Source organism: Neovison vison, chromosome 7 (assembly GCF_020171115.1).
Source record: "Neovison vison isolate M4711 chromosome 7, ASM_NN_V1, whole genome shotgun sequence".
In the NCBI taxonomy this organism is placed as follows: domain Eukaryota; kingdom Metazoa; phylum Chordata; class Mammalia; order Carnivora; family Mustelidae; genus Neogale; species Neogale vison.
Window position 1 is genome coordinate 189,374,596 of NC_058097.1, and position 24,927 is coordinate 189,399,522.

The 24,927-nt window shown below is 62.9% G+C and overlaps 3 protein-coding genes across 7 annotated transcripts in view; 2 read left to right on the forward strand and 1 right to left on the reverse strand.

Annotated features, from left to right (window-relative positions):
* DGKZ (diacylglycerol kinase zeta) overlaps nt 1–12,532 on the forward strand; it is a 41,913-nt gene extending 29,381 nt beyond the window's left edge. For 2 of the 4 annotated variants that reach the window (XM_044259174.1, XM_044259178.1), the window contains exons 2-31: nt 186–294; nt 729–824; nt 1,146–1,220; nt 2,749–2,805; nt 3,187–3,255; nt 4,175–4,246; nt 4,359–4,475; nt 4,593–4,664; nt 4,900–4,995; nt 5,278–5,360; nt 5,463–5,523; nt 5,625–5,738; nt 5,835–5,975; nt 6,532–6,610; nt 6,784–6,839; nt 7,026–7,088; nt 7,193–7,266; nt 7,354–7,465; nt 7,776–7,975; nt 8,146–8,246; nt 8,346–8,425; nt 8,514–8,583; nt 8,715–8,755; nt 9,202–9,341; nt 10,140–10,171; nt 10,384–10,427; nt 10,914–11,034; nt 11,129–11,162; nt 11,361–11,460; nt 11,767–12,532. In XM_044259174.1, the coding sequence (XP_044115109.1) occupies nt 186–294; nt 729–824; nt 1,146–1,220; nt 2,749–2,805; nt 3,187–3,255; nt 4,175–4,246; nt 4,359–4,475; nt 4,593–4,664; nt 4,900–4,995; nt 5,278–5,360; nt 5,463–5,523; nt 5,625–5,738; nt 5,835–5,975; nt 6,532–6,610; nt 6,784–6,839; nt 7,026–7,088; nt 7,193–7,266; nt 7,354–7,465; nt 7,776–7,975; nt 8,146–8,246; nt 8,346–8,425; nt 8,514–8,583; nt 8,715–8,755; nt 9,202–9,341; nt 10,140–10,171; nt 10,384–10,427; nt 10,914–11,034; nt 11,129–11,162; nt 11,361–11,460; nt 11,767–11,883 (2,626 nt within the window). In that variant the 3' untranslated portion in view covers nt 11,884–12,532. Of the gene's footprint in view, nt 1–185; nt 295–728; nt 825–1,142; nt 1,221–2,748; nt 2,806–3,186; nt 3,256–4,174; nt 4,247–4,358; nt 4,476–4,592; nt 4,665–4,899; nt 4,996–5,277; nt 5,361–5,462; nt 5,524–5,624; nt 5,739–5,834; nt 5,976–6,531; nt 6,611–6,783; nt 6,840–7,025; nt 7,089–7,192; nt 7,267–7,353; nt 7,466–7,775; nt 7,976–8,145; nt 8,247–8,345; nt 8,426–8,513; nt 8,584–8,714; nt 8,756–9,201; nt 9,342–10,139; nt 10,172–10,383; nt 10,428–10,913; nt 11,035–11,128; nt 11,163–11,360; nt 11,461–11,766 lie in introns of all 4 variants that reach the window. The other 2 variants (XM_044259175.1, XM_044259176.1) reach the window with 1 other exon arrangement.
* A 1,238-nt stretch (nt 12,533–13,770) lies between these two features.
* MDK (midkine) lies at nt 13,771–15,852 on the forward strand. 2 transcript variants are annotated; one of them, XM_044259181.1, is made up of 5 exons: nt 13,771–13,849; nt 14,159–14,235; nt 14,382–14,549; nt 14,645–14,833; nt 15,534–15,852. In XM_044259181.1, the coding sequence occupies exons 2-5, from the start codon at nt 14,160–14,162 to the stop codon at nt 15,557–15,559; spliced, it is 459 nt and encodes a 152-aa protein (XP_044115116.1). In that variant the 5' UTR covers nt 13,771–13,849; nt 14,159; the 3' UTR covers nt 15,560–15,852. The 2 variants fall into 2 exon arrangements, with proteins under 2 accessions (XP_044115116.1, XP_044115117.1); XM_044259182.1 differs by having other exon boundaries at nt 14,672–14,833.
* On the reverse strand, nt 15,756–23,541 carry CHRM4 (cholinergic receptor muscarinic 4). Its single transcript, XM_044259180.1, has 2 exons — nt 23,514–23,541; nt 15,756–18,634 (listed from the first exon to the last, which is right to left on the reverse strand). Exon 2 carries the CDS (start codon nt 18,603–18,605, stop codon nt 17,169–17,171), a length of 1,437 nt encoding a protein of 478 aa, XP_044115115.1. The 5' UTR covers nt 18,606–18,634; nt 23,514–23,541; the 3' UTR covers nt 15,756–17,168.
* Between the last annotated feature and the right edge of the window lie 1,386 nt (nt 23,542–24,927).

Here is a 24,927-nt window from a genome sequence, read left to right on the forward strand (position 1 = left end):
TGGTTTTCCTGGAGGGAACCTATCAGAGTCCTGGGCTGCCGCGGGGCGTCCCCTATCTTCCTCGTTGCCATCCCTGGCTGGGCCAGGGGTTGAAGTCGCAGCAAGGACAGACACCCCAGGTGAGGGGGGGAAAGAAGCAGAGTTTCCAGGCACTCAGCTGGCCTCAGCGATCTCCTCCTCTGTAGGAAAGCCATCACTAAGTCAGGCCTCCAGCACCTGGCACCCCCTCCTCCCACTCCTGGAGCCCCATGCGGTGAGCCGGAGCGGCAGATTCGGAGCACTGTGGACTGGAGCGTGAGTGGCAGGGTGCTGGGAGAGAGGGACAGGAGGGTGCCAGCCCCTGCTGGGCTTGGGGGCAGCTGCAGGAGGAGCCTGTGGGCCTTTGGGGTCAGGGCCGACCTGCTGGGGTGGCCATATTTGAGCCGAGCCCTCAAGAGCAGGGAGAGTGGGAAGAGCACCCGGCTGGCTCCACTGGTGGAGCTTGTGGCTCTTGATCTCGGGGTTTGTGAGTTTGAGCCCCACGTTGGGTGTAGAGATGACTTAAGATTTTTTTTTAACCTTCAAAAAACGAAAAGTAAGGACAGTGGGGAAACAGGATGGAGCAAAGTAGATTGTGGTGGCCGGAGGAGGTTTGTCTTGGGAAGATGGTGAGTCGGTAGGGCAGGGCCGGGACTGACTGATGGGCCGGGTAGCGGGTTTGCACTGAGCATGCTCATCTCGTGGTCTAGGAGTCCGCAACGTATGGGGAACACATCTGGTTCGAGACCAACGTGTCGGGGGACTTCTGCTATGTTGGGGAGCAGTACTGTGTAGCTAAGATGCTGGTGAGTGAGCTCTGGGTGGCAGGCTGCCCCCTGCTGGTGGGGCGCGTCTAGAAGCACTGGGTGGACCTCTGTGGGCCTGGCAGTGGTAGCCCTTGGAAGGGAAGGTGGGAACAAGACAGTCACCTGCGCGCCCCTGCTGAGGGCTGCCCAAGGACGGCAGGACGAATGGGGGCTCTGCTCTGAGGCCAGAACTGGGATGTCCCAGTGAGCAGAGGGCAGCCGTGCTGGGGCACATGTAAGGCTCTCTCTTCCCGCCCTGGGGCAGAATTCTGGACGGAGTTACCTGGTGCCTCAGGGCCCTCTCTTCATTTTCTGCAGCAGAAATCAGTGTCCCGGAGAAAGTGTGCAGCGTGCAAGATCGTGGTGCACACCCCCTGCATCGAACAGCTGGAGAAGGTGAGGACAGGGGCTCGGCCCCTCCCGCCCCTCCCTTGGGTGCCCAAGGCCTCTCAGAGTGCACACGTGTGCGTCTCCACACGCATGTTCACGTGACAAGCCTTGCCTGCCAGGAATGTCCCAGCCCGCGTGGTGGGAAGAGCCAAAGACCCTGGAGCTGGTATGCCCGCTCTTGAATCCTGTCTCCCCGCTTTGTATCCACCCTGTCCCCTCTGCCCTAAACAAACCTAGCACAGAGTGGGGCTCACTTTTACTCAGTGGGATGAACGAATGAGTGACAGCCAAGACACCATTTTACCTATGCCTAAGTTCACATGTAGAAGGGGCTGTTGTCTTGCTGCAGCTTGGCTCTGTCTGCCCTAAGTACTGTTGTCCACAGTGTGTCGACAGCTGGTGGCACGTGTGGGCCCTGTGCTTCCAAAGGGAAGTAGAGGCGGCACTGGGGAGGCAGGTCCGGACAGAGGGTGCAAGGGCTCCCCAGGCAGCAGAAACCCCAGCAGCACATGGGAAAGCCTATAGGATAAGAAGAACATGAACACGGCTAACGTGGGCCACTTGCCCCTGCCCCTGACTCCTAGAGTGAGGTTTCCCCGTTAACTGTGCTAAGGCTGAAGCAGGGACAGCTGGGAAAAGAGAAACAAACATAGCCCTGAGCGTTCCAGAGCCCAAGGTGGAAACCAAAGCAGTTTCCAGGAATGAGCTAATGGTCTCCAGGAAGCAGCCCGCACAAGTCTGCAGGCAAGGAGCAGGGTGCCTGCGCGAGCCTCGGCCGCGAGCACTGGAAGACAAGGGAAAATCTGGGAGGAGTAAAGCATGCTGCCTTTTACTGGGGGAGGTGGGCATAAAACTCCCAGTGTCCCCCATCCCCGGGTAATAAAGGAGAAAGGAAAGGTCCTTCTTTTTTTTTATTTTTTTTTTAAAGATTTTTTTTTTTTTTAAAGATTTTATTTATCACTTGACAGAGAGATCACAAGTAGGCAGAGAGGCAGGCAGAGAGAGAGAGCGGAGGAAGCAGGCTCCCCACTGTGCACAGAGCCTGATGCGGGGCTCCATCCCAGGACCCTGGGATCATGACCTGAGCTGAATGCAGAGGCTTTAACCCACTGAGCCACCCAGGTGCCCCTAAAGATTTATTTATTTATTTATTTGACAGAGACAGATCACAAGTAGGCAGAGAGGCAGGCAGAGAGAGAGAGGAGGAAGCAGGCTCCCTGCTGAGCAGAGAGCCCGATGCGGGACTCGATCCCAGGACCCTGAGATCATGACCTGAGCCGAAGGCAGCGGCTTAACCCACTGAGCCACCCAGGCGCCCAGGAAAGGTCCTTCTGACTAGTGGAGAGGAGGCAGGGGATGCAGGAGGGCTTCTGAGAAGAGATGTCTCATATTCTGAGGGCTCCCAGGATGATTTGCAGCTATCCCTGCCTTGCGAGGATGACTCTGAGTGACACTTTCCTGGAGGAGGTGACTAGATGCCTGACCCCCTGAAAAGAGGTTCTGACATTTGGGGGGTTGTTGCAATGTTTCACAGATAAATTTCCGCTGTAAGCCGTCTTTCCGTGAATCAGGCTCCAGGAATATCCGTGAGGTAAGTGCCCAGGGTAGTCACTGGTAAGGAGGCCCCAAGTTTCCTGAGTGGACTTTGCACCGTCTCCAGAGTGCCACTGGGGGACTCAGCCCCTTTGAGGCTACTCTGGGGCCCAGGGAGGTGCAGGGCTGAGGCTCAGAGCGGGTCTTGATGGGGAAGGTGTGGCTGGCCCTGCCTGCAGAGAGGGGGAGACACCGCCTGCCTCATGCGCCTTTTTGCTCTTCTGCCCCCACCTTGAGGCCATGGAGAGAAGTCTCCAGCTTCAGAGAGCTTCCTGCTGCAGCCCCCTACCTCACGTTAGCGTGTTGGGGGTGCCGGCCACACTCAGGCCTCGCGCCTCTCCACCCCTCACTCCAGTGATGCTCTCTCCTCCTCCCCCAGCCAACCTTTGTGCGGCACCACTGGGTACACCGGCGACGCCAGGATGGCAAGTGTCGGCACTGTGGGAAGGTGAGGCTCTGCCCGGGGAGGTGGGCCGGCCCACGGCCCCCCCGGACCTGACCCCTGCAGCCCCTGAGCCTCAGGCCGTGTGTCCAGTGTGACCTGCCTGTTGCTGACGGTATCTCGTGCGTGCAGAGTCCTGGGACTCACTCCCAGCCTGGCCGAGGGGCCCAGTCAGTCCCAGAACACCCAGGTCTCTGGACGGAGCAGGAGAGCAGGGAAGAAAGCGAGTTTCTGGCGCAGTGTATCTGGACTGCCCGGAAGCTGTGCGAGCGCCCTCTGAGAATTGTGTAGACAGCCTCGTTTGGTGACTGAGCACAGTGTATGCCGAGCCCCTGTTGGGTGCTGAGCCCCAAGTCGGGTCGTGAGGTCCCTGCCTTCCTGGAGGAGGATGTGGCTTGAAGACAGACTCTGTGGGCAGTCTTCCTGAGCCCAGTCCACAGTGTGGCGGTCACTTACTCATCATCTGCTTCTGCTGGTTCCCTCAGTAAGCGTAGGTTCTAGAAGGTCTCGGGGCCTCGCTCCTCTTCCCTCTGCTCACTTCAGTGCCGCGCACATGGCCCGGCACACAGCAGGCCCTCAGTAAACGTCCATGGAATGAACAAGGGAATGAATGTGGCAGGTGCTGTTAAGAAGTGTGAAGCCCTCTGAGCATATACTGGGGGGCCTCGGGGTCAGCAGGGGGGGATTCCCACTGGCAGGATTTAGCTGTGACCCATTCTAGCAGATCGGGTGTGGGCACCCAGCTCCTTGGAGTTAACTTCAGAGAATTGCAGGCCTCCCTGCTCTGGGGGCTTATTCGACAATTGTTTTAATTTTAAAGAATGGGCTCAACTTCCCTGGGTGGAGAGTGTTGGCCACGGAAGAGGGGCTGGGCCTGCTGCTCTGGCCCCGGCCACTGGTGCCCCAACTACCCTCTCCATCCTAGGGCTTCCAGCAGAAGTTCACCTTCCATAGCAAGGAGATTGTGGCCATCAGTTGCTCCTGGTGCAAGCAGGCCGTGAGTGGTGCTCGCCCGGCCCCCGGAGGCTGTTCCCTGGGCGGCACTGGGTGGGGGCCCCCCCGGCAGTCAGCTCAGGCCCAGCTCAGTTGCACCCTCCCTGCCCCCCCAGTACCACAGCAAGGTGTCCTGCTTCATGCTGCAACAGATCGAGGAGCCGTGCTCCCTGGGTGTGCATGCTGCTGTGGTCATCCCGCCCACCTGGATCCTCCGCGCCCGAAGGCCACAGGTGAGTCCTGCCTGCACCCGGGACACCGCCCGCACCCGGGACACCACCTCCACACGTGGGCACTGCCAGCCACCCCCACCCACCTGCCTATCCCCAATGCCCCTGCTTCCCTTCCAGAATACCCTCAAGGCAAGCAAGAAGAAAAAGAGAGCATCCTTCAAGAGGAAATCTAGCAAGAAAGGGCCAGAGGTTGGTCCTGGGGTGACTGGGCCTGTTTCTTGAAGTACTGAGCTCCCTGGGCCAGTGCGGCCACTGGTGGGCTCTGGGCCCCAGAGGAGGGTGGGAGGCCGGATCCAAGGTGCCTCCCTGTGGTCAGGCCCACCTTAAGGTCTGCCCGGGCAGCAGAACAGGAGGGGGCACCGCCGAGAACGGGGGTGAGGTCTGCCAAGCTGGGGTAGAGTCTTACAGTCTCTCTGTCTCCAAGGAGGGCCGCTGGAGACCCTTCATCATCAGGCCCACCCCCTCTCCCCTCATGAAGCCCCTGCTGGTGTTTGTGAACCCCAAGAGTGGGGGCAACCAGGTACGCATGACTGCACCGCTCTGCTCCATGGAGAGCCTGCAGGGGAGGAGTGGGCTCAGGCTCCGCACCCCTCCTCCTCACCACCCCCTCCTCACCCCTGCCCCCATCCCCAGCAGCTGCTCCCAGGTCCCATTGCAGCTTCTGCCCCATCCCTGTGACCCAGAGACAGGAGCCTGTCTCCACCCCTCGGCCCTGCTGGGCCTGGTTCCTGTAGCGTCCTTCTTGGGTGCTGCTCTCCACTGTGGCCAGCAGGCCCTGACTGACTCCCCCGGTCCCCTGCAGGGCGCTAAGATCATCCAGTCCTTCCTGTGGTATCTCAACCCCCGACAAGTGTTTGACCTGAGCCAGGGAGGCCCCAAGGAGGCGTAAGTGCTTGCTGCGGCCCTGTGGAGACGGTGGGGAGGGCTTGCCTGGCACAGGGGCTCAGGCCCACACACCTTGACCCTGTTCCCGTCCTCTGGCTCCAGGCTGGAGATGTACCGCAAAGTGCACAACCTACGGATCCTGGCGTGTGGAGGTGACGGCACGGTGAGTCCTGTGGCCGCTCCTCGGGCTGCTCAGGCGGGGGGCCGAAGTCTGGACCACGCGGGTCTGACCCGGCCTCTTCTGCTCTGCCCCTCTCCCTCCAGGTCGGCTGGATTCTCTCCACTCTGGACCAGCTTCGCTTAAAGCCCCCGCCACCTGTTGCCATTCTGCCCCTGGGCACTGGCAATGACTTGGCCCGTACCCTCAACTGGGGTGGGGTAAGAGCCCACAGGCGGGGAGCTGGGTGGGGGTGGGCTGAGGGGCTGGGGGGCCCTCTCCCCTGGAGAGGTTCAGTTCCTGCCTTGTCCCACCAGGGCTACACGGATGAGCCCGTGTCCAAGATCCTCTCCCACGTGGAGGAGGGGAACGTGGTGCAGCTAGACCGCTGGGACCTCCGCGCTGAGCCCAACCCCGACGCGGGGCCAGAGGAGCGCGACGAGGGCGCCACTGACCGGGTAGGCTGGCCAGGGCCAGTGTGGGGGCGGCCGCTATGGGGGCAGCAGGGTAAGCGTTCTCTTCTTCTTGCCGGTTCTGGGGCTTTGGACAAATCTCTTCATTCCCCTAGACTTTCATCCTCTCCTGGGCAATGGTAACAGCGGTACCCCCGCAAGCTAGCCATTATTCAGCTACTGGGCAGATAGTTCCTGAATATCCACCACATGCCAGGCACCATTTTAAGCACCAAGAAAACAAAGTCCTTGTCCTCATGGAGCTCCTTTAGAATATGGCACTTTGGGAAGAAGTGTTAGGGGATGGTCGGAAAGCCAGGGAAGAGAGTGCCCGCAGGGCCCCAGGTGTTTTGTATACTGGGCACTTGAAGGAGCCCCATGGATGCTGGGAGCTGAGAGGGCAGACCCTGAGGCAGGCTGCAGGCTAGAGGGAAGAGCTGTTAACTGGGAAAAGCTTCCAGAACTGCATGGACCGAGCCAGCCTGGTGGCCCCTGAGCAGGCCAGAGCAAGGAAGTAGCTGTGAGGTCCAGCCCTCATGCTGGGCCCTTGACCTTTTTCCAGCTGCCCCTGGATGTCTTCAACAATTACTTCAGCCTGGGCTTTGATGCCCACGTCACCCTGGAGTTTCATGAGTCTCGAGGTGGGCAACCACTTGCTGGGAAGGCATCAGGAGGCTGGAGAGGGGGGCATACAGGAGGTTCCCTGAGAGGGTCAGAACTTGCCCCTGGGCAGTTCCCAGCCCTCTATCCTACCCCAGCCTGGGAAGCCCCAGCAGGTCAGACTGACTGTCCCCTATTTCTTGTCGCCACCCAGAGGCCAACCCAGAGAAATTCAACAGCCGCTTTCGGAATAAGATGTTCTATGCCGGGGTGAGTCTGGGGTCAGCTGGCAACAGGCACCCTCCCCCACCCCGGCCACTCCCACTCCCTCCCCATGCCCACTGTTCTGCCGCCTGTGCACCCTGCATACCTGTGTCTGCTGGGCCACGGGCCCCTATCGGAAGTGGTGAGAGAAAGTTCCTGTCACCAGATGGTGACGCCCTCTGTCTCCCACAGACAGCCTTCTCTGACTTCCTGATGGGCAGCTCTAAGGACTTGGCCAAGCACATCCGAGTGGTGGTAAGTGGGCCAGGCTGGCAGGCAGAGTGGGCGGGCCTGGCGGGGAGGGAGGCCGCCTCGGCACCGGTACACATCCCACACCCGCTCCCTCTTCCTGCCTGCAGTGTGACGGGACTGACCTGACCCCCAAGATTCACGACCTAAAACCCCAGTGCATCGTTTTCCTGAACATCCCCAGGTGAGGAGGGGAGGCTCTGTGTGCGCCCCGATGTGTCCAACCTGCACGACTGTCCTCTGAGGGTCCTTGTGTTGCCGTCCCCTCCAGGTACTGTGCAGGCACCATGCCCTGGGGCCACCCCGGGGAGCACCACGAATTTGAGCCCCAGCGGCACGATGATGGCTACCTCGAGGTCATTGGCTTTACCATGACATCCCTGGTGAGTGGGCCAACATGGGACTTGCCTGGAGCCCTGGCTCTGTCCCCACAGTGACCAGGAACACTGGCCCAAGATGGAAAGGTGGGGGGACCACGAAACTTCCCTTCACCAGCCAAGATGGGAGAATTCATTCTCATCTCTCTAGCTAGCGTCTCCCCCTCTTTCTCTGGCCAGGGTCTCTCTCTCTCCCCTCCCGTCTCTGGGGGGTTACTGTCACTGTGTTCCCGGCTGGAGCATCCTTGCAGGGAATGGAGCCCGGGGCCCCACTAACCCTGCCCCGGTTCCTGACCTGAGCCTTCTGCGCCCACAGGCGGCGCTGCAGGTGGGCGGGCACGGCGAGCGGCTGACACAGTGCCGAGAAGTGGTGCTCACCACGTCCAAGGCCATCCCGGTGCAGGTGGATGGTGAGCCCTGCAAGCTCGCAGCCTCACGCATTCGCATCGCCCTGCGTAACCAAGCCACCATGGTGCAGAAGGCCAAGCGGCGGAGCGCCGCCCCCCTGCACAGCGAGTATGTTCCCCTCCTGGCCACCGCCACTCTGCCCCTCTCTCGAGCTGCGGTTTCCCCAGCTGGACAGGGGCCTCCTCGTCGCTGTGCCTCGGGGAGGTGGGGCGGGGCCCCTGGGTGCGGCGCCCAGCTGAGGATCCTTCCCGAGTGCCCTCTTGCCGCCCGCGCCCTAGCCAGCAGCCCGTGCCCGAGCAGCTGCGGGTCCAGGTGAGCAGAGTCAGCATGCACGACTACGAGGCCCTGCATTACGACAAGGAACAGCTCAAGGAGGCCTGTGAGTGGCAGGCGGGCAAGGAGCCACTGAGGGCCCTGAGGGCGGGGCAGGGGGCTGAGGGGGAACGGCCAGCTGCTGACGGCCTGCTCTGTCCCCCAGCCGTGCCATTGGGCACTGTGGTGGTCCCTGGAGACAGCGACCTGGAGCTCTGCCGTGCCCACATCGAGAGGCTCCAGCAGGTGAGGGCGTCGGGAGCTGGCCCGGCGTGGGCCCACCCACCCTAGTTTCTATTCTCTGCCAACTCCTGGCCTCGGCTTCTCTCGGCAGGAGCCCGAAGGTGCTGGAGCAAAGTCCCCTACCTGCCAGAAACTGTCCCCCAAGTGGTGCTTCCTAGACGGTGAGTGCCAGCTCCTGGCAGTCCTGGGTTATGTCCTGCCCCTTCCCAAAGGGCTCCTGGTGGGGTAGCAGACTCTCCAGGCCTGGATAAGGGCCTCCTCCCACCTCAGACAGCTCTCTGCTTCCTCACAGCCACCACTGCCAGCCGCTTCTACAGGATCGACCGGGCCCAGGTGAGCAGCTTGCGGTCGTTCGGGCCAGCCCAGGGGCCCGCAGCTTCACAGACGGGTCCACTGGTTGTCCTGCTGGATGGAGCCCGCACACCTGCTCCCACCCGCACATAGGGTGTAGTCATGCTACCCACAGGCACAGGGAGCTGGCATGCCCAGAAAAGTCTGGCTGGGTTGGGGCACGGGCTTTGGAGCACAGAGGCCACCCAGTGAGCTCCAGAGGTGGAGGCACTTCTGGCCAGGTGCTAGGTGACCCAGGCAGAGGCTTAGCATGGGAAGGAGCTGGGAAGGCAAGGGGAAGAGAGACTGGTAGGGTCCTCTCACCCAGCTTCCACCTGCGGCTATCTCTGCTCCTGGCAGAGGCCTTTCCGGCCTGGCTGCGTCTGCACTGCCCGCATCGGCTACCCTGGGAGGTCCTGACTCTCGGCCCCTGACCTCCCCACCCACAGGAACACCTCAACTATGTGACGGAGATCGCACAGGACGAGATTTATATCTTGGACCCTGAGCTGCTGGGGGCATCGGCCCGGCCTGACCTCCCAACCCCCACTTCCCCCCTCCCCACCTCCCCCTGCTCACCCACACTCCGGTGAGTCCTGCGTCTCCTCCAGCCCCCTGGCTCGAAACCCCACCTACAAGCCGGTACCTCCTGACATCCTGCCTTCGGCACCAGACATGTGTCCGGTGTCCTGCTAGCTGCTGGGTCCCTACAGACCCTCCCTGACGGAGTCACTGGCGGAGAACCAAACCTTCCCAAAGCTCAGCTGGCCAGCCCTCTGCCCCCCCGGGGCAGTGCCATCACCATCAACCCTGCTGCGCTGGCTGGAGACCTGGGCTCCCCCTCTGATCTCTCTTCTGCGAGTCCTGTGTGCTGTCCCCCAGCATCCGAGCACGGCAGCCTGGGCTGGAGCCTCCAACCTCACGTCCTTCCCCACTGCCCGGTGCCGTGCTCTTCCTGGCCCTTTGTGGCCTCCAGGGTGCTGGCCCCTGCCCTTTTCTTGCCACCTCAGAAAGGTCCCCCATTTCTCGCCAAGCTCCCTGCTCCACTCAGGCCTCAGCTTGGGGGTTCCCTCCCCAGAGAAGTCTCCCCAGGAACCCCAGCTGACGTTGCTTGTGAGATCATACCACCCCAGTGCCTTGTGCTCTTCTAGCCCTTCCTGCTCTGAGAAGGCCTGATTTATGTGTTGACTTGTGTGTCTCCCTCACTAGAATGTAAGCTCCATGAGAGCAAGCTCTCCGTGTGTCGTGTTCTCTGCTGTGTGGCTGGCTCCTGGCACAGGGCCTGCTCTGTGGGGGGCACTCAATAAACTTGACAGAACACAGGGCACCCCCTGGTGGGGGGGTGACAATGGTCTCTGGGTCCCATCTCATCCTGCTCTACTTGCAGGTCACTGCCAGGGGATACGGCGCCCCCTAAAGGTGAGGCCTAGCCCTTCTCCCTGGTCCGGGGTGGGGGTGGAGCCCACACACACAGCCTGCTGCAGCCACAGCCCGGCAGGGCCCTGGGGTCACCCCATCCCCAGCCTAGTGTGGGCGCCCCAGGCAGACCCACACGTCGGGCCCGCACATCTGTGCACCCACGCAGGGTCGGGTCTGCAGCCCCCGAGTGTGACGGCAGGTGTTCTGTGCAGGTGAGGAGCTGATTGAGGCTGCCAAGAGGAACAACTTCTGTAAGGTACTAGCCAGGGCTGGGCTTCTCTGCCCCGTGGCCCCGTGGCTCCTCAGCCGCAGCGGGGAGGTCGCACCCAGGGAGGTCAGGGCCTCTGAGTGGGGCCAAGTTAGCCTGTCAAGGAGCTGTCATCTGTGATTGGATGCCCCTCCACAGGGTCTCCGTGGTGATTGCCGCATTCCGCCTTGCCCCTGTCTCCCTCACAGTGTCCCTTCATAGGGGCTTAGCACAGTCTGCCTTTCCCCAGTATTCAGGAAGGAGCGAGTCTTAGGGGATCCACCGGCCCCGGAGCTTGAGGGTCCGTCCTCCTGAGGAGTCCAGAAGCCCAGGGTCTCTCCCCTACACTCCAGAAAGCCCCCCACCCCCGGAGGGATGATGTGTGTGAGCACCCTAGTGTCAGGCCTACGACCTTTGTGCACTGGGGGACATTTCTGTGGCTGGCAGGAAAGTGGTCCTGAGGAGCCCCAGCCCTGCTCTGTCCCCTGCCCTCAGCTCCAGGAGCTGCACAGAGCTGGGGGCGACCTTATGCACCGGGACGAGCAGAGCCGAACGCTCCTGCATCATGCCGTCAGCACGGGCAGCAAGGATGTGGTCCGCTACCTGCTGGACCACGGTGAGCTGGGCCACCAGGGGGCCTGGGCTAGGGCCAAGGCGGGAGAAGGGGAGGCTGCCAGTCTTCTCTGACTGCCCTGTCCCCTCTCCTCCAGCACCCCCAGAGATCCTTGACGCTGTGGAGGAGAAGTGAGTATCTGGGCAGTGCCAGACTGGAAACTGCCCCGTCTTCCAGCCCTTCCCACTCAGCTGGTCAGAGCCTAGAAACCCTGCCAGGCCCCATCCCTTGCCCCTCAGCCCCAAGCTCCCATCTCTGATCGCCCACTGGAGGCGGACAAGAGGACCCCAAGGACAGGACGGGGGTCCACAGCCAGCCTGTTTCCACAGCGGGGAGACCTGTCTGCACCAGGCGGCAGCCCTGGGCCAGCGCACCATCTGCCACTACATCGTGGAGGCGGGGGCCTCCCTCATGAAGACGGACCAGCAGGTGAGCAGCCGCGCAGGGCATTCACGCGGGCACAGGGCAGCCCTGTCCCCAGCTCCCGCCCTTGTGAACAGGAGCCATGGAGAAGGGCTGCCTTTTAGGACTGGAAGCTGTTCTTTAATCAACACTGTCTGGATTCTGAGAAACCTGAGCCCGCCGTGCGGGGCATGGGGGGGTGGTGGATGGAGGGCCCATGACTGCCTGTCCTTTGAAGCATTTCCTCTCCTCACTGGCAACCTGGAGGGGAGGTCCCCGGCCCTCTCCCAAGGCCCCAGAAGTGATGGCTGCTGCCCCCCCCCCCCGCCCCAGGGTGACACTCCCCGGCAGCGGGCGGAGAAGGCCCAGGACACGGAGCTGGCCGCATACCTGGAGAACCGGCAGCACTACCAGATGGTCCAGCGGGAGGACCAGGAGACGGCTGTGTAGCCGCGAGACCCGCGGCCACCGGAGGGGGAGCCCCCCATCGCCCCCTCACTGCCACATTCCAGTCGGATGACCACGGGGGGACCCGTGCCCCAGGGAAGGAGCCCCGTGCTGCCCCCTGAGGAGCTGCCCAGGCCTAGGGCTGGACTCTGAGGAGCTGGGGGATCTCACCTGTGGCCGCAGCCTCAACCTGACCCCGGGCTGACAGGGGGACAGGAGACTGCACTGGATGGAGCAGGCCTTTGAGGGGGCTGGGGCTGGACCACTTCAGGGCGGCCCTCACCCTCCCCGCCACGGGTGCCCTCCCTGGGCCTTGGGCTACAGGGGGAGGGCAGTGGGGCCGGGGACCCTATCAGGGAGCCTTCGGGAAGAGGGTTCCTAAGACACCCGGTTGGTGAGGGCCCTGACTGAGCCTGGCAGCCTGGGCCCCGTCTCCTGTCCCTTCCCACCCTCCCCGGGAGCTTCCTCCCGGAAGCACAGAACCTGCCGCGTTTGCGCCCGCTGCCCCGCTTGGTGCCCACCCCCAGAGACCTTCCCCGTGTATCCAGTCATTTAATCACCGCCGACTGTGTGGCCTGGGGGTTGGAGTGGGGGCTCTCGTGGTGACATGTTTACAGCTGGGTGTGACTCAGTAAAGAGGATTTTTTTCCTTTCTGCTCTTCTTTACTTGCGGAGGAGGTCTTCCAGAAGCAGCGGGGTCTGGTGGTGGGGAGGCTGGACCCAGACTCTTTCTTGTGTGTGTGGAGGGGGGCGTTCCTGGTTCGCGTTTGGGGGTGGGGTCTCAGGGCCTGCCCCGGACCTGACCTCTGCCTGACTGCGCGGCTCCGCGGGGCCGGGGGAGGAGCTGATTTCCTCTCTCGCTTCCCGCTTCCCGCAGGGACGACAACAATGAAAGTGAAAGAGAGGTGGGGCGGGGGGCGAGGCCTGAATTCTTCGGCCCCCTTGCCCTGTGGCCCTGGGCAAGCCCCCTACCCCTGGCCTCCGTTGCTTTTGCTGTTTAGGGGATCGGGTGAGGTGATCCCCCAGGTCCCAGGATTGGAAGGAGTGGGCATCTGCAGCCGCCGCCTTGGCTTGGTCTGGAACTTCTCAGACGGCTCTTGTCAGCTCCCAAGCCTCACCAAATCCGGGCCTGAGGGCTCCTCCTCCCCCAACTTCCCCCAGCTCCCGCCCCCGAAAACCTGCGCTCCTGAAAGGCGCGGCGCGGTCCGCGTCCCCCGAGCCCGAGCGCTTTCTCTGGGGCTCCCCGTCCCAGGCTCCCCGAACACTCAGCGGAGCGGCTCCCTACACACTTGGTGAAGCGACCCGAGGTGGGGCTGGCGCTCTGTCCGCAGCACCTAAGGGGGTGCAGAGAGCTGGTCCTCGACGGGGTTAAACAGTCATCCGGGGACGGAGTCTCGCACAGGCTGGAACGCAGGCCCCGGGAGCGCCGGTGCCCGTGACACCCCCGGAGCTCCGAGCTCCCTCCCGAGTCCCCATCCGCCCGGGCTTCCCTCCCCGGGAAGAAGGGCGGGCGTCCATCGGGGAAAGAGAACGACCCCAGGGGAAGGGGGCAGAGTCGGCGGCGGAAAGCTGGGGCTGGGGCAAGGCCCCGGGGAGCCTGGGCAGGACAGGGGCCTGGGGCCGGGAGACCCCGGGCTCGGAAAACCGGGGGCAGGCAGAGCCCGCCGTCTGAACATGGACGGCCCGGGCGGAGCGAACCGGGGTTGCGGGGACCTGCGGCGGGAAGCCGGGGTAGAAGCGCCGGGGGGCGCGGGGCGGGAGCAGAGGCGGGGACGCCGGGGTCGGGGGGCGGTGCGGGTTTGAGGGGAGGGGGCGGGGCGGGTCCTTCCTCGGTGGGGGTGGGGGGCGGGAAGGGGGCGGGGGCCCATGTGACCGGCTCAGACCGGTTCTGGAGACAAAAGGGGCCGCGGCGGCCGGAGCGGGACTGGCCCGGCGCGGGAGGGAGCGCAGCACCGCGGGCAGCGAGCGAGTGAGCGCGCGGGGGCCCCGGCGGACTTTCAGCGGCGGCCTCGGCCCTTCGCCAGCTAGGCCCCGGCCAGCCCGGGGCCCCGGGGGCGGGGTGGCGGTCCGAGCTGCGTCCTGAACTCCAGGCCGCCCCCAGCGAGACACTTTGGGCTGTGCGCCCCGGCTAGCGGCGAGGGGCCGACCCCAGAGCCCTCCCGCCGCCGCCGCGGCCCGCGAGCCTGGAGAGTGGGGCCGGGGGTGGGAGGTGCGCGCGTGCGGCGCCCCCGTGGGGAAGGGGGCGGCCGGGGGACGCTGACCCGACATCTCCCCACAGGATGCATCACCGAGGCTTCCTCCTCCTCGCCCTCCTCACCCTGCTGGCGCTCACCTCCGCGGTGGCCAAAAAGAAAGGTGATACGGGGTGTGGGGGACTGGAGGAGGGCTGGAGACCGGCGGGTGAGGCCGGCAGCCTCGGGCCTGGCCGCCGGCATTCCGAGGCCGGGACCCCAGGAAGCGGTCCCCGGGTGAGTCTGAGCCCCGTTCCCTGTGCGTCTTAGACAAAGTGAAGAAGGGCGGCCCGGGGACCGAGTGCGCGGAGTGGGCCTGGGGGCCCTGCACCCCCAGCAGCAAAGACTGCGGCGTGGGCTTCCGCGAGGGCACCTGTGGGGCCCAGACTCAGCGTACCCGGTGCAGGGTGCCTTGCAACTGGAAGAAGGAGTTTGGAGGTGAGGTGGGGCGCAGGCGGAGGGAGGGCTGGGGGTGGGGTGGGGGCAGCCTCACTGAAACCTGGACAGATTTGTGGACACCACTGGGCCCCCAGATCTGACCCAGGGCGCTCTCCCTCCAGCGGACTGCAAGTACAAGTTTGAGAGCTGGGGGGCGTGTGATGGGGGCACGGGCACCAAAGCCCGCCAAGGCACCCTGAAGAAGGCGCGGTATAATGCCCAGTGCCAGGAGACCATCCGCGTGACCAAGCCCTGCACCCCCAAGACCAAAGCCAAAGCCAAAGGTCAGGGAACTGGTTGGGGGTTGGGGGTGGTCATTGCCGGGGCCTTCCACAACCTGTAAGAGGGAATGGTTAAGCCTAAAGTTCTGGACTGTGGCGGGTGACTTCTTGACACCTCTGCCCTATGCTTTTCCTGTCCGTAGAGATGCCTTAGATGGGCAGGTACTGAGGCTGAGCCACAGAAGGTGCTCAAGGATTATCAAATCCTTCTGGCCGGAGTGGAAGTACAAACTCGTTCAGTTCTGTTGGAGCATTTTGCTTGGGAGTCAGGGACTTGTCCCAGAAGGGCTTGGCTTTGTCACCTCTCCAGCCAGAGGAAACATTTGGTCAGCTTGGGTCCTTTCTAGTATCAACTTCCCAGTCCCGACTCCCACCACCCCTTAGCTCATTGCCAATTCACAGCAGCCCAGAGAGGCCATCAGGGCAGAGGTGAATCAGCCCACCTTGTTAGGTGAGGAGGTGAAGGCTGAGGGCCCCTGGGACCAAGAACTTGAAGATTTCCCGGGCCCAAATGAAAATGTCCCAAGTCCGTGTGGCGGCCTTTCCAGCATCAATATGGCTGCGCTCTCCCTCTAGCGACCCGGTCCGCTGATCTGCAGCCACTAGGGGGCAGAATTTTCTCCCTAATGTATATACTGGGGGTCTCTACCAGGTTACCTGAACTTCAGGTGACTCTGATAACACACTATTTCTTGTTTTACAGCCAAGAAAGGGAAGGGAAAGGACTAACAGCCAGGTCTGGATGCCGCGGAGCCCAGGGCCGGTGCCCTCCCTCCCACAGGCCCAAGATCTAACCTACCAGTGCCTTTTGTCTACTCATTAGCTTTATCAATCATACCCTGCTTCTTCCCTTTCAGTCCTCTGCCCCCACCCCCAAGTGTCCCAGATTGGGAGGGACAGGGGATTGTGGACAGCTTGAGCCTTCTGCCCCAGAGGGATGTGATTCCCGGTACCCCCTTTTGTTCTTCCCCACAAAGATGCCATTACTGAGAAATAAATAAACAGTCGTGTTTTTGTTTTGATTTGTTTTGTTTTTCCCAATAAAAGCTTTTCATTTAATATATAAAAGCCCCAACCCAGGGAGTTTGCTGTGGTAATTTGTTGGGGCAGAAACTTGGGAAGGAAAGGGAAGGCGGTAGGGATGTGGCTTTCAGGGGGCTGGGGGGCTTGGCGGTGAGTGCTCCCCAGAGCTCATGGAAAAAGCAGAAAGGTTATGAAAAATTGCTTTCAGGGCCCTGACTGACTCCTGAAAGGGTGCCCCATCCAGTCCCCTGAGCCTTTCAGTCTGGTCTTTCCGGGGGCGGGGGGGGGGGCACACCAGAGCTGGGAAGCCAGAAGGCTCCCTAGAACGGACACTCCTCATCTCAGCCACTCTCAACCAAAGGTCTTTTGGTACAGCCCACTACCAATAGAAGGTTCTATCCATTGGGAGAGAGGAGATGGGAGCTGCTTGCCTGAACCCTGTGTGGGTCAAGTTGGCCCCCATTCTCCCCGGCAACCCAGACCTCCCTCACATGCTGCAGAAACCTGCTGGGGGGTGCTCTTCAGAATCAGGGGGGCCTCTGCTCAGCACGGGACCGCAGGAAGCCAGACCTCCACTCCTGAGCGTAAGATGCTGACCTCCTAGCTGCCCCATCCTGACCATGACCAGGACAGTGCTGGGGTGGGGGAGGGATTGAGAGGGGAAGGGGGGTGCCTGAGAGCCCAGAAGGGCCTGGCCTCCACCCACCCACCCAACCAGCACCTGGCTGAGTAGCTGCAGCGAGGAGAGAGCTCTGCCCCTGGAATGGGACCTGGGAGGAGGGGCTGGGCCTACATGCAGGGTGCAGCAGGGAGAAAGCACCAACTACAGCAGAATGGAGGGACCCTACCCCTCCACTCCCTTCCCAAGCCTCCTTTCCCCAGCATCGGCTCCCCTGCTCCTCCCATGGGGATCCGGGCTTCTACTCCCCGCCCCCGCCAGATGTCCATTCTCCCAGACGTGCCGGTTGGTCACAGTGAGCCAGGTGCCCCAGAAGCCCAGTGACTCCCAGCAACCTGAGGCGGGCCAACAGAGAGGGGGGCGGGGCAGTCTTGCTCCAGACGCTTCTGGGGCTGAGCCTCCTCCTGCCTGTGCGGAGTGGAGATCTGGTCTGTCCGCATCCCACCACAGCTGCTTCCTGAGCCTCACAGGGCTCTCGGGGACCTCAGTTCTCTTCAGTGAACAGGAAGGCGGAGAGATGCTTCCAGATTTCCAGACCTCTCTGCGACCGCCACGGGAGGGACCACCCCCGTGACCACCCCCGCGGCTCAGCGCACACACGCGACCACCAGCACCTCCTGTGGCGCCTCTGCCCGCCTACCTGGCTGTGCCGATGTTCCTATACTGGCACAGCAGCAGGTGCCGGAAGGTCTTTTTAAAGGTGGCGTTGCAGAGGGCGTAGCAGGCGGGGTTGATGGTGCTGTTGACGTAGCAGAGCCAGTAGCCGATGGACCACACCGTTTCGGGGATGCAGCTGTGGCAGAAGGTGTTCACCAGGACCATGACATTGTACGGTGTCCAGGTGAGGATGAAGGCCAGCAGGATGGCGAAGATGGTCCGAGTCACCTTGCGCTCCCGGGCCGCCATCTGGCGCTTCTTGCGCACCTGGTTGCGGGCAATGCTGGCGAACTTGCGGGCCACGTTGGCCGCCGGACGCATGCCCGCGGGCGTGGCCGGGACGATCTCGATGGCTGTCACACACTCATTGCCAGTCTGCTTCGTCACAATCTGGATCTTGGACCATTTGGAGGCGGGGTTGAGGGCCCGCGGCTGGAGGGGAGGGGCGGGCACGGCTGGCGTGGTGGCCTCCGCGGTGGACAGCTCCGTGGGGGGCCGTTCCTTGGTGTTGTGTGTGGCGCTGCCTGAGCTGGACTCATTGGAAGTGTCTTTGTCGGCCATGGGGCGCGGCGGGGGCGGCAGGGCCGGGGGAGGGGCCTCCTCCAGCTTCCCGTTGCGCAGCTCCTCAGGGCCCGCGTCCCCTGGCGGGGCCTTCTGGAGGCTCTGCTTCATCAAGGGGCTCTTGAGGAAGGCCAGGGTCTTGGCCTTCTTCTCCTTGGGGCCTTCGGGCCGGTGCTTGTGGACTCGGCTGCGACTGGCCAGGGAGATGTGGATGTAGAGCACCGTCATGATGACCACAGGCAGGTAGAAGGCCGCAATGGCAGTGCCGAAAGTCACCGCCGGGTTGGACAGGAACTGGATGAAGCATTGGTTGTCTGGCACCGTCCTCTTGCCCACCACGAACTGCCAGAACAAGATAGCGGGTGCCCAGAGCACGAAGGACAAGACCCAGGCGGCGGCGATCATGAGGCCCGCCATCTTGGTGGTGCGCCGGGCTGGGTAGGTGAGGGGCTTGGTGACGCAGAAGTAGCGGTCAAAGCTGATGATGAGGAGGTTCATGACCGAAGCGTTGCTCACCACATAGTCCAGGGCCAGCCACAGGTCACAGACCACGGCGCCCAGAGGCCAGTAGCCCTTGATGATGTACACGGTGTAGAGGTTCATGGAGAAAGCGCCGATGATGAGGTCGGCGCACGCCAGGCTGAAGAGGAAGTAGTTGTTGACTGTCTGCAGCTGCCTGTTGACCTTGATAGACAGCATCACCAAGATGTTGCCCACGACAGTCACCAGGCTCAACGAGCCCGTCACCGTGGCGATGAATACCATTTCCACGGTCTCGTAGCGGTTATGCGTGGACGTGACCAAGCGCACAGACTGGTTGCCCGAGCTGCCATTGACTGGTGTGATGTTCGCCATTTTGGTTAGCCGGGGCAGCCAGGCAGTGTCTGGAGGAGGAGGGAGAGAGAAAAGGGTGAGCTGCTGAAGGGGTTTAGAGAGGTAACCCGAGGTGACAGAGGAACATCGTCCTGTGGGGCCTTGGAGAACTCCGCCCATCACTGGCTCATTTCTTCACCCATTCATCACATATTAAGCGCCTACTGTGTGCAGGCACCGTCCTGGGTGCAGGAGTTACAGAAGTGATTGAGACACACAAGATCCCCACCCTCACGGAGCTTCCAGTCTGATTGGGGCAGACGAACGTGCAAACCACAAAAAAAAAAACAAAAAAAAAAAAACCTGGAAGGAAAACAAGAGGGCAAATGGTATATAGTGGGTGAGGGTGAGTCAGAGGACAGACAGGGATGCTTCTTTGTTGGGTGATCAGTGAAGGCCTCTCCAAGGAGGTGATCTGGACAATGGCAAGGAGGCAGCCATGTGAAGAGTCACGGAGGTGGCTTAGTCGGGGCAATAGCCAGAGCAAAGGCCCTGGGGGCACATATGGGGCACAGAGAGAAGGCCAGTGTGTGCAGGCCCCAGAGAAGCAATGGGGAGGGTCTTCAGTGGTCCCAGACATCAGCATGTAGCTCTGGTCAGGAGCGTTCATTCACCTCCTCAGTCATTTTGTGATCAAACATCCCGGGGGCCTGTCCTCCATCCTCCTAGATGGCACTGGGGACACAGGCAAGAATATATATTAGCAGCTAAGACTTCTCATCTACTAAGTATTGGGCACTTTACCTTCTACCAACATTAACTAACGTCTTCCTCACGACACATCTGTGAAGTAGAAACCTTTATTTTTCATTACTTCCAGGTGAGGAAACTGAGGCACAAAGATACTAAATAACCCGCCCAAAGTTCCACAAGTCCTTGACGTCCTGCTGCTGCCCCAGAACCCTAAGGGTTCTGGCAGAGGGAGACCTGAAGAGCCACAAGAGCCGGTGAGGCCACATCAAGGAAGGCTCCGGGGATGACCGGGGTGGCCTGGAGTGGGGAACCACCGAGGACGAGGGGAGTGCCATGTAGAGGGCCCAGAAAGGTACATACCAACACAGCCTCCCCTCCCCAAGCTCCCCCTCCCAGCCCCAGGGTGTGTGGGGGGGCACTCAGTGCAGGGGTGGTAGGGACCATCCACAACAAGGGGCTGAGGGAGGACCAGGAGGAGTCAGAAGCCGAGAGGGCCTGTCAGCCAAGGAAAGTCACACAGGGCTTCCAAGGGGCCGGCACCAGCTCTCGGCCCAACTGGGGACACAAAGGGCCTCAAAGTGTCCCAGAGGGAAGGGGGGATGCTGCAGGGGAGCCTGTGGCCACCCCGAGGGCACCCCCTGGCCCGCCAGTACACATGGAGAACATCCCGGTAGGGCCCCCCAAGCACATGGCCCCTCCCCTGAGCCTGTCCCCCCCTCCCACCCAGGTCCCTCCTCATCTCTCCCCTGCCTTCCTCTCCCATACACGTGAGGGAGGCCCACGCCCAGTGCGCTATGCCAGGGCAGCCGTTCAGCCCAGCCTCCTTCACACCCGCCAACACACGCACCATTACACACGCACACGGGCCCCGTCCCAGCCCCGCCAGCCCCGCGCGCTGTCGTATACACAACGTCTGTGTGTGACAGAGAGGAAGAGAGAGGGCGAGGCAGCCAGTGTGGAGGAAGGAGCACTCACCCAGCAGCCCAGGCTCCAAGGCCAGCAGGGTCCTGGCTCTAGACCAGCCACCTCACCTTCCCACCTCTCTCTTTCTCGTTTGCAAAATAGAGAGGACCCGGTCCCAGACCCCTCCCAAGCAGCTATGGGGACCAGCAACTGAACTTTCCATCTGCCGCAAGAAAATGCGCCAGAGGCTAGAGGCAAGGACCAGGGTGACCCACCCCCGCCCCACACCTGGCCTCAACCCCTCTCATTCGCCTCTGCAGACCCAGACCCTGCCTCCTGGCCTGGCAGTTCACATTCGCCTGTCCAAATCCTTGGTTCTCAGGAGGAGAGGCTCAAAGAGGGGTGTTGCCATTTCCAAGGTCACACATGAGTCAAGGACAAAGGCTAAAACCCAGCCTCTCTGGGGTCTCTGACAGCCGCATTTCATCTTGGAGAATTTCCGGTGTCTCCCTCTGAGCTGGTAGGGCAGAAGCACCTAGCAGGGAGGGCTGGCCCTCCCCAGGCAGGTGCAAACCGGTGCAGGGTGGGCAGGATGGAGCTGTCCGCCAGTTCCAAGGAAAGCCCCCTCTCAGCCTCCCGGGCCAGGACACGGGCCAGCGAGATGGGAATGGGGCCAGAAGTCCCAAATACGAAAAACATAGGAGCCCTGGTTTATTGAGTGTTAACTAGGAGTCAGGAATCCTTCTGAGCTTTCTCAGCAGATTACCTGGTTTAATCCCTACAGATTCCTGATAAGGCCGGTACTATTAGTATCCCCATCTCACTGAGGTAACTATCTTCCTACAGATGAGGATAATGCTAATTAACTTGCCCAAAGTCCTCCCGTGTGTAAGGGGGAAGGGCTCAATTAGAACCCAGGAGCCACCTTCTCAACCTCAACCTGCCGGCTCCTCCACTTAGCTTTCCCAGAAGAGAAGAGACCTCTTCTCTCCATGGGGGACAGACATCTTGTCTCCAAGAAGGTGACAGGTGGTTTAGTTCCCCTCTGGGTCCGCTAGGGGAAGCTGCCAGCGGCAGAAAGGGCGAAGCATGGTGCCTTGCCGACTCCCGCCCCAGCATCTTTCTGAACCCCTTGCCCCCCCCACCCCGCACCCCACCTCGCCAGCACACATTCTGACAGCAACCCTCTCTGGGGCCTCTCTCTGCCATCCAGGCCCGCCGGAGATCCGGGAGTCGAGCAACCGCTGCCCAGGGCTGTGCACACCGCTAGATGGCAATGTCGAGCCCTGGGTGCCGGCTCCTGACTCCCGGCGGGCGGCGGCTCTTCGCCGCCGCCCCCAACTCCAGTGCGACCGAGAACACAGAGGAGGCTCCAGGGCAGGGCCTCCCAAGGGTAGGACGTGCCCGCATCCCCCAACCCCACCCCTTTGCCAGGCCCTGCCCGCGAGATGCCCTCGGCGCCGCGCGGGTTCGGTGGTGGGAAAGTTAAGGGCGCCGGGCTTCCACCCGGCCCCGCCGAGCAATGTGTGGGCGGGAAGGCGAGTGCGAGTTCTGTTTGTGTGTGATTACTGGGGAGCGCGAGTAGAAGCGAGTAGCTGTCTGCATGTGCGTGTGTGCGCGCTCGGCCACGCCTGGATACCAGTGGGCCCTGTGCGCGTGAGCAGGCCCGTGCCGTGTGGACACGTGCTTGTGCATGCGTGCGCGGGCCCGGGGTGCTGTGGTCTGGGGAATGCACAGGATTTGGGTATGCCTGTACCTGGGAGTTTGTGCACAAGAGCAAACGCAGAGCCCACAGTAGGTGACCTGCCCGGGTTCAAACGGCCATGCCAGGAGACCTCAGTTAAGACTTCCGCTGTCTGAGCGCAGAGAAGATCCAGTCTAGAGCCAGAGTCTGAATCGTGCCTGTGCCCCGCTCGTGGGTGGGAAGGGGTCGCGGCTAGACTACAATCTGGGCTGCGACGGGCCTCCTGACCTTGGGCATCGTCTCAGCCAGCGCCCAGTGGTGTATGGGTCCCCAACGCTGTGGCGTGGTGTCCCAGCCTGGGACTGACTTCTGTCGAGGGGCCTCTGCTGGAGTCGCCCCACTGGCCTTCCAGGACACCAGGCTCAGCAAAGCGTGCTCAGAAGGATTATGGTCAAAGGGTGCCCAGTCTGCCGGTGGGAATATACCGGCAGCACCCCCAAAACGGGGAGGCCCAGCCGAGGCTTAGGTCAGTTGAGTGTAAGATTCATTCCCTCCCACAATTCTAACCCTGCACCCCGCCGGAGAGGCACCATCTGGCCCTAGCGGCTAGAGTGGGCTCCCGGTTTCTCGAGCTCTGGGCCTGGGCGGACCTCGAGGGCCGGGTTGGGAGTTATTATTGGGCTCTTCTGGAGGCTCCTCCAGGTCCCCTTCCTGGTCAATGGGGCCCTGGCTCTCCGGTGCCCCGCCCTCCCCCCAACCCCCTAGCACGCAGTTCCTGCAGCCTCTGGGCGTGGGCACCGTGCTTTCCCGGGTTCTGGAGCCCCCCCTTTTCCGGACGAGAAGGGAGCGCGTGCTCTGGACGCCGTGGGGAGGGGGTTGGGGTGTGGGTCCTTGGTTCTTAGGCATTCACTTTAAGGTTCCGGAAAGGCTGTGCCCCTGGATCCGTCCCTGGGGCGGGAGGAAGACTCAAGAGTTCACAGGAGGGAAACGGGGCTCAGGGAATTCGCCGGGGACACTGCGCCTGACACTTCCGCCACTGGGCCCGGGGCTTGGCTCCGGTTCTCCCGGGCTCTCCCGGGCTCGGAGCCTGGGCAACAGCAGGGGGTAGTCCTAGAGTGGGGGAGGGGCGCCAAGGGAGGGTAGGGGTATTTCCGTCGGGGTTCAAGGTCGCGGATGGAGGACTTCATGGACCGGAGTGGGCTGGCAGCGCCGGGGGTTGGGGGTGGGGAGACGGGCGGGAAAAAGGCTCCTTAGGGCTCCGGAGCCTCCAGAGCTGCCCGTGGGAGGGCTGGAGTGCGGGGTCCCGCCCCCGACGGCTGCCCCTGGCGCCTTGAGGGCTGTGGGCGGGCACCCCTCCCCCGACCTCCTGAATGTCCATTCCTTCCCAGAGGCGCACCTGGAGAAGCTTCCGAGACTCCGGATCTTTTTTCCCGCGGGGCCCCTCACCCTCGGGCTCTGTGCAGCTCCAAGCACCGCGCTGGTCCCCAAAAGCACCTGGGGCCCCGTCCCAGTGGGACCAGTCTCCGGGGAGCCTCAGAGGGTCCGGGAGCCCCACGTCCTTCTCCCCCAACCGAGTCCCCCTGCCCCCGCGCCGCCGCGTAGTCACTTACCAGACACCTCCGCCCCGGTCCCCTCGCACCTGACAGACGGCGGGACCAGCGGGCGGCCCGCGGGCCAGCGGGCGGGGCGCGCGGCCGGGCCGCGGGCCGGGGGCGGGGACGGGGTGCCGAGGGGCGGCCCCTGCTCCGCCCGCAGCTCCCGGCGCTGTGGCTTCGACTCGCGCTCACGCTCGCACTTTTCCCCGAGCCGCGTGATGTCACGGGGAAGCAGCCAATCCTGGTGGGGCCGCGCCGCCCGCCCCGGGCCGGCCACCCAACTGCGACGCGCGGGGGGCACCACCCGGGGCGTCGGGGACCCCAGCTACGCGCGCCCCTCACTAGAGCCGGCCGGCAAGCTCCCCGCTCGGCCACTGTGGGGGGACCGCCCCCGGCTGGCAGTACTGCTTAGCAGGGGGGCGCTGCCCTCCGGGGAGGCTGGGGTGGGGGGGTGGGGTGTCCGCGTTGTCATGGGGACGCGGCGCCCCCTCGCGGGCTGGGGAGGGAGCTGGCAGCCCCGTCTGGCTCCGCTCTCCGCCTCCGCTCTGACCAAGCACCCGGGACCTGGAGGTGGTCTCGCGCCCCGCCTGGACCTCCCTCCCTACGGGGCCCTGCTCACAGTGGGACCTCGGAGGAGCGAGTGTTTGACCCCAACAAGAGGTTACGGGTGGGTGGGGTCGGCTCAGCCGTCACGGTTCCGTCGGGGCAGAGAGCGGAGGGCCGGCAGTTTCCAGCCTCAGGGCCGCTTGTCGGCCGCCGGGCTGCCAGAGAGGAGGGGCGCCGTCGGGGCCTGGGAAGGAGCTGGAGAGAGAAGACAGGCAACAGTCCACCAGGGAGGGAGGAGCCCGCCCATCGCACACAACACTTGCCCGGCCCCCGACCACCGCCGCCCGGCTCCCGGCTCCCGAACTTCAGGCCGGGGAAGGGGTGCTCATCCCCTCTCCGGCCCCGGGATGGGACGCGCAGCCCAGGCAGCCGCGGCCTGGAGGGCAAGTTCACCGATGCCTGTGAGGGAGAGCTGAGTGCCCAAGGTCACCTGGGGCGGAGCCCGGAGCGAGACCCCAGAGGGCGAGTGGTGTCTTGAGGTTTCCGGGAACCGCATGGGTCGAGGCCTGGAGACTTGGGACCTTGCTTATGCGGAGCGGAAGGGCAGGGCCCGGGAGTCCGCGGCTGGGGCGCCCGCGAACGAGTCCGGTGACTTCAGCACCTCGGAGAGCTCCACCTATACCCTGACCTTGTGGGCTCCGCACCGCAATACAGGGCACCCACATTTCTGACACGGCCTTTCCTGGGGCCAGCCGGGGTCCGACTAGTTCCTCCCCACCCCCACCCCACGCCCAGGCCCTGATGCCTGTTACCCCAAACTCTTTGAGCACAAACACCGGATTAACCTTAAGACCGCGCGTTCCTTCTCTTGGAAAAACAACAC

What these genes read in the sequence shown, in the direction of transcription:
- MDK (XM_044259181.1), top strand. Translation starts at nt 14,160, where the DNA reads ATGCATCACCGAGGCTTCCTCCTCCTCGCCCTCCTCACCCTGCTGGCG. An exon ending in CGCGGTGGCCAAAAAGAAAG is followed by an intron (nt 14,236 to 14,381) that starts GTGATACGGGGT and finishes TGTGCGTCTTAG; the next exon opens with ACAAAGTGAAGAAGGGCGGC. An exon ending in CTGGAAGAAGGAGTTTGGAG is followed by an intron (nt 14,550 to 14,644) that starts GTGAGGTGGGGC and finishes CTGGGCCCCCAG; the next exon opens with ATCTGACCCAGGGCGCTCTC.
- CHRM4 (XM_044259180.1), bottom strand. Translation starts at nt 18,605, where the DNA reads ATGGCGAACATCACACCAGTCAATGGCAGCTCGGGCAACCAGTCTGTG.